This window comes from Rutidosis leptorrhynchoides, unplaced genomic scaffold, assembly GCF_046630445.1.
Source record: "Rutidosis leptorrhynchoides isolate AG116_Rl617_1_P2 unplaced genomic scaffold, CSIRO_AGI_Rlap_v1 contig130, whole genome shotgun sequence".
Taxonomy (NCBI): domain Eukaryota; kingdom Viridiplantae; phylum Streptophyta; class Magnoliopsida; order Asterales; family Asteraceae; genus Rutidosis; species Rutidosis leptorrhynchoides.
In genome coordinates this window covers 1-6,575 of record NW_027266383.1, presented here as the reverse complement: position 1 = coordinate 6,575, position 6,575 = coordinate 1, and the positions used below count along the sequence as shown (strand labels likewise).

At 37.6% G+C, this 6,575-nt stretch overlaps 1 protein-coding gene across 1 annotated transcript; it reads left to right on the top strand.

The window, feature by feature from the left end:
* The first annotated feature begins 349 nt into the window (after nt 1–349).
* LOC139881203 (uncharacterized) lies at nt 350–2,401 on the top strand. The gene has a single exon (XM_071865720.1). The coding sequence runs from the start codon at nt 350–352 to the stop codon at nt 2,399–2,401; it is 2,052 nt and encodes a 683-aa protein (XP_071721821.1).
* Nucleotides 2,402–6,575: the final 4,174 nt, after the last annotated feature.

Here is a 6,575-nt window from a genome sequence, read left to right as displayed (position 1 = left end):
ACTAAAAAAAATTAATTAGAAGGAATAAATGATATAAAGTAGTAATTATAAGCGCCTCCTAATTAAATCAAACAGTAAAGTGTTCAGATCATTCATGTATGTTATATGCATATTCTGGGAAAAAATATTTTCATACTTCAAGATAATAATCATGATAATGCATATATGTAATGAAATTATAAAATTTATAATATGACAATATAGATACATTAATATAGCGTAGTGTAATGGCTATATATTTGAATTATCAGTCGCACCAAGTCTCCTCTTCGTGGAGTTGGCAAAAAAAGTCCAGAATGGATTCTCTGATGAGGTGAAGAATTTTTGGGGTATATGGGAGATTCGTGGCATGATTCTACTCAGCCTATTTCTTCAGATTGTTTTAGTCGGACTTGGCCATCGATTGAGATCGCATAGTTCAACCAAAAGTTTTATCGTTTGGTTGACATATTTATCGGCAGATTGGGTAGCAACCACTTCTCTTGGTTTCCTTATGAGAAGTGATAAGGAGGCATTCACTGAGCTCGCGGCTTTCTGGGCCCCATTCCTTCTATTACATCTCGGAGGGCCCGACTCCATTACAGCATACTCCTTAGAAGATGACGAGTTGTGGCTGAGACACTTGTTAGGCTTTTGCTTTCAAGTCACAGTGGCTGTGTATGTTTTTTGCAAATTTCAAGGTAATTTCATTACGTACCTTGCCATTCCGATGTTTGTGGCTGCAATCATAAAGTATGGAGAAAGGATATGGAGTCTAAGATACGCAAGTGACTATGAGTCAAAGCAGTCATTGTATTCTATTAGTACAAGACGCGAGTTAGAATTCATGAAATGGGAGAACCCATTAGAAGACTTAGAAGATCATGTAAGGAAAACTTGTGCTAAATCTGAAGCTAGGTATATCCAAACAGCCTATACATTGCTCTACTTCTTCAAACCTCTCTTTTTTGACTTTCACCTTAGACTACCTAATGAGTTTGTGAGATATGAAGGGTTCTCAACCGTGTTGAAATCCTATTGTTCAACCTTGAAGCTAGTAGATACTGAAATAGGATTCTTGTACGACGAATTCTACACGAAGATACCACTACTTAAAACGACTACTGGTGTTACTCTTCGTGGCATCAGCTTCTTGTGCTCCTGCTCTGCATTGATTGCATTCTCGTTCTATGTTGTTGGTACTACTCAAAAACAACATTTCACGCTCGATATTGGAATTTCATTCATTTTGCTACTCGGAGCTGTTGCGCTAGAGTTTTATTCAATCATCACGCATTGTCTCTCTAATTGGGCATTGTTGTGGGCTACAAAGCATAGAAATTTCTTATCTACTCTAATTTTCAAGGCTAATGCTCCCAAGTTAGCATCAAACAGAGGAAATGATCAAGCAACTACTATGTTTGTTCCACAACACAGCCTCCTAGATAATTTCGTATTGATGGTCTATTTCAAACCTGAAAATTCATTGATGAAGTACTTTAGTACTACTTGGAGGAAAATCGAGTGTGGAAGTAGTATCCAAAATCACTTATTGGAAAGTGTTGGCGATCATGATAGTCAGCATAAATACGACTCAAATGAAGATTACAAGCTTGGATTTCTTGAGAGGCAATTGGATAAAAGAATAAGAGATGATGGTATAAGACGTGCATGTATAAAAATGCTAACGCCACAAAGAGGATTCGGCGAATGCATTATTACATGGCATCTTGTGACTGAGTTATGTTATCGATTGGATAAACATAATAATCTTCTAGAGGTAGAGGCCATAGCAAGCAAGGTGTTATCTGATTACATGTTCTACATTCTAACATCACAATCATCTCTACTAGTAAATAAAGGAAATTATTGGACTATATTGCAAGACACTTGCATAAATGTATCAATAAATCTAGAGGTCGATGGAGCATCGAAAATTAGAAATCTTTTACAAAAAGTGGAGATATTTGATACTGTTCAATTCCAAACGTGTGGGAATTCAGTATTACCTGATGCAATGATGCTCGCTCAATCGTTGCAGCGAAATTGGACTTCGACAGAGAGATGGAGATTGATCAGAGAGATTTGGGTGGATATTCTGGCTCATGTTTCCCAAACTTGCCCAGTAAAAGAGCACATCCAGTACCTAGGACGTGGAGGAGACTTGCTAACTCGGAAATATCTGTCAATGGCACATCAGGGACTCGGTTCCAAAATCCATTTGTTGCAAAATGATCAGGATTTTCCTCATGGGCCATCATTCTATGAGTTTGCAATGCAACTTCAGCCTGTGGAAGTTGGTAGAAAAGAGTTGAGTGTAGATATAAATGCCCCCTGTTTCTATGTTATTGGATATTTAATTTGTGTTAAATGCATCTCGGAGTGGATGTGTAAGTATTACCCATCCCTTGATTGGGATTAATTTATACCTTGTATTACTTATTGTGATAAAAACAAATGTTTTTTTAAGGAATAATACGAACTACAGATGTTTCTATCTTATCTTCTTACGGAACGGAGGTTCCTATTAATGATTGCTTTTAATTTGCAACCGTTAAAAATAGTTAATTAGTGTTAAAAATAATGCCTTGCTCTGTAAGTTGGCAGATGTTTGTTGTTAAAAAGTTGTTAAGTTTATGATTCATGACGTTTTGATCATAATAAAAAATGATCGGTTCATTGTTCATTTTTGACAAACGATCGTGAACGTTCAAATGATACGCACAATTTTGCCACCCTACAAATGGTATCTACAAATAGATAGATACCAGAGGTACAACTTAAAAACTCAAAATAAAAAAAATAAAAAAAAGATGAAATCACGAATAAACTAACTTAAACCCATAACTTAAACTAACAAATAGATATAAATGTCCCCTGTTTCAAATATCATATTTGAACCCATAAGTTTTTTAAATATAAAATTAATAAATCAAAAATTAAAATTTGAATCCATAAGATCCGGGTCTTAACTACGCCACTGCTTTTAACACCGAGTTTTCAAATACTAAATCCAATTCTTCGACCATATTTTACTTAGAACTCATATGCATCTTCCTCCTAAATTCTAGTCCAATTTTGGTTCTTGCGATTCAGCCTCCATATAAAATGTAAAAAGGGCTTGAAATTTTGGCTTTTACTAACAGATAAAGATCGTTGAGGACGTATACATTATAAAGTTGTTAAACAATTAGAGTTGAACTTCTTTTCGATCAATTAGTTATTGTTAATTAGAATTCTACTGCATAATGAATTTCCTAAACTTAAAAATAAAAACTTTGGAATTTTAATTAATAAATGATAATATTACAGGTGTCTAAAATCTAGAGAGGTAAGCAGCCCTGCTCCGGGAGGGAGCAGCTAAGTATTATCCTTAATTAATTGGTTAAATTATAAATAAATAATACTTATGGGACCCACTATACCTCACCGATCTTCGCCTTCTCTATCTCTCTGTGGGCAAATAAATAACCAAAAGAGGAAAAAAGTATTGGACAAGAATTAATAGATAATTTACTTAATGTTGAAGATAATGATCGAGAAACCCTAGCTATTTGTTTCCTGTTTGGGAGAGGAAAATCTCTACTTCTTGTTTTTCTTTCTTCATGTGTGTGACTTGCACCACAAGTTACACAAACCATTCTCTTACATCACATCACTCTTATCTATCTATATATATATCAAGACAACTATAGAAACCCTCGCTCTTAATAAGTTACTTTCGACTTCATAGCATTCCATTCCAATATTCCATGGCGCCTGTCCAAATTTTGTCATCGTCGACAACAAACCACTACTCAGATTCACGCAAAGCCATGCTCATGTCTCGGTTTGCACACACCATTGCTAAAGGCTAAAGCCAAGGCCGAACTACCGGAGGCGTTTCCCGAAGATTCTTGCTGAAACGGATCTTACCGGAAAAGCTAATCGTTCGTGGCGGGCCATCTTCGATCCGTGAAGAAGGAACAAGCCAAATTTCTCTAAAGAAGGAACACGAAAAACTTGAAGAGTACGAGCAGTACCGTAAGGAATCGAAGTAGCGGAGGTTGATGATTAGAAGGAAAGCCGGACGAAAGAAACTCGAGGATATGGAAAGAGTTGCACGTGGCAAATACGAACCGAGCGGTCTTGAACTCAAAGCGGAACTCGATCGACTGTGTGGACGGAAAATCCATCATGGGTCCAAGATGATATATATCTAATTAAAGGGTATCCCTTGATCGGTATGAACTTGGTTCTCAAGGAAGAGTCGCGATTACTTGTCGACGATTATAATATGGACGAAGACTACGATCTAGAGGAAGGGGAGTTTAGAGAATAGTCATCACGATGAAGACTCTCGTACCGTACAATTTTAATGAAGTTCGATTATCGGGTCTACTCGAATCTACATGTAATTAATATTGCAACAATTAATGAAAGTTCTTTTGTAAATATACGTAAAACAATTTTATTCAATCTATATCCGTATAATTTGCAATTCATGTTTGTATTTTTATGTATTAATCAAGGTTTTTTTTTTTTTGAAATTCAACCTAGATAAAAGAAACTAAGGGAACAATAGACATAAAATGAGCTAAAGCATGTGCCGGTCTATTACCGTCACGATTTATAAATCTAAAACGACAAGAGTCAAAAAAGGTAGCTGCTTTGTACTTGATTTCCTTGACAATATTCCTAATCGATGAGAAGCTATGCTTTGAACAGTTTAGTTTTTTGATGAGGTTTTGGCAATCTCCTTCAGAATGATCTCCTTTAAGTTCAACGCAATGGCCAAATCAATGCTCTTTAGCGCACCATGACTTCTGCTTGAATCGCCGATCCCCGTCTTCCAAGTCTACCTGACCATGCTCCAAAACATCGACCATTATGGCCCCTTGCAAGCACTCCATACCTATCTGTGACATTCCCCAGAACAAAACCGGCGTCGAAATTAATTTTAACAGGAGGGCTCCATTTTTCCACAATCCTAGTAACCAAAGCATATGGAGCAGTAGGAACCGCCTCCAAAGCCGAGAAACTAAGGAACCACCTCCTGAAACCACAGATAGAAGAGCCTGAAAGGTTGCACTTAGCCCGAAAGATACAGTCATTGCGATTACTTGAAATCCACCAAGTTGCTGCAATAAACACTTTGAGGTCATGATCGGATAGAGTTATAAATAACCCTTGAAGCCACAATTTTGCATCAACTTGCTGGTATTGAGTAATAGCACTTAATCCCAGGCCTTGCCAGAAAGCACGAGTCCAACGACAATCACAAAATAAGTGAAGTATGGATTCATTAGCATCAAAACATACCTCACAATGCCCAAGTATATGCTGTAAACCCCAACTGATCAGCTCATCTCTTGTGGCTACAATACCTTGACATAATTTCCAAGCATAAAACCTTAATTTAGGCATTAACTCTAACTGCCAAATCCTACTCCAATGATCAAAGGACGATCCAGCAGCTAAAGAAACATGATCAGGACGCACCAATTGTTTAGCAACATAATACCCACTTTTGACAGTATAAACACCATCAGCATTATGATCCCAAATCCAATTATCACGACAAGTGATACTAACAAGAGGAATAGATTGAATAGCCGTAATTTGTGACTCAGAAAAATTATCCCTCAAAACCTCCTCTTCCCAACAATGATTTGAATGATCAATAAGCCTAGCCACAGTATCAGTATTCCATAATAAATTATTAGAAAATGGAATAGTGTTACCTGGCAGAAGAGGAATCCATTTGTCCGTGAATATACGAGCTTCCAGACCATCCCCAATATGCCACTGACCTCTTAACAGGATGTCACGAGCTTCAATCAGGCTTATCCAAAGAGTCGAAGGATTACTGCCCAAACTTGCATGAATAAAGGATCCTGTAGGGAAATATTTCTGCCCGAGTGTCAAAGCCATCATACTATCGGGTTCTGATAGAATCCTCCAGCCGAGCTTGCTTAGCTATCAACGCCAAATTATAAGCTTTAAGTTCTCTGAACCCCAGTCCCCCAGACTTCTTCATATCACACAAGTTCTCCCAAACAATCCAGTGAATTTTATGCACTCCCTCCTTGGCACCCCAAAGAAATCGAGCACAAAACATTTCCAAGGCATGGCAGAGTCCGTCAGGAAGCTGGAAAAGGCTCATGACATAGGTTGGCAACGCTTGAAGGACTGATTTGATGAAAACCTCCCTCCCTGCTTTAGACAAGAACTTGCCTTTCCAGTTTGCTAAGTTTCGACGCATACGATCAAGCAAAAATTCAAAAGAGATGCTCTTGTTTCTGCCAATCATAACCGAAAGACCAAGATATTTATTGGATTCTAAAGCATTAGAGACGCCCAACCTCTGTTTGAGTCCCGTTCTACAGTCCTCAACATTCTTACTGAACAAGATACTCGACTTGAGGAAGTTGATTTTTTGCCCTGCCGCTGCTTTATACCAATCAATAATCTGGAGAAACTGATCACAATCATTGTTGGATGCACGAAAGAACACAATGCTGTCATCAGCAAAAAGGAGATGAGACACTCTATTGCCACCCTTGCTAACCGTTGCTCCTTGTAGCAAACCCTTCTCATTTTTGTCATTAATGAGA

Excerpts from the sequence above, each read along its gene's own strand:
- LOC139881203 (XM_071865720.1), top strand. The coding sequence starts at position 350 with ATGATTCTACTCAGCCTATTTCTTCAGATTGTTTTAGTCGGACTTGGC.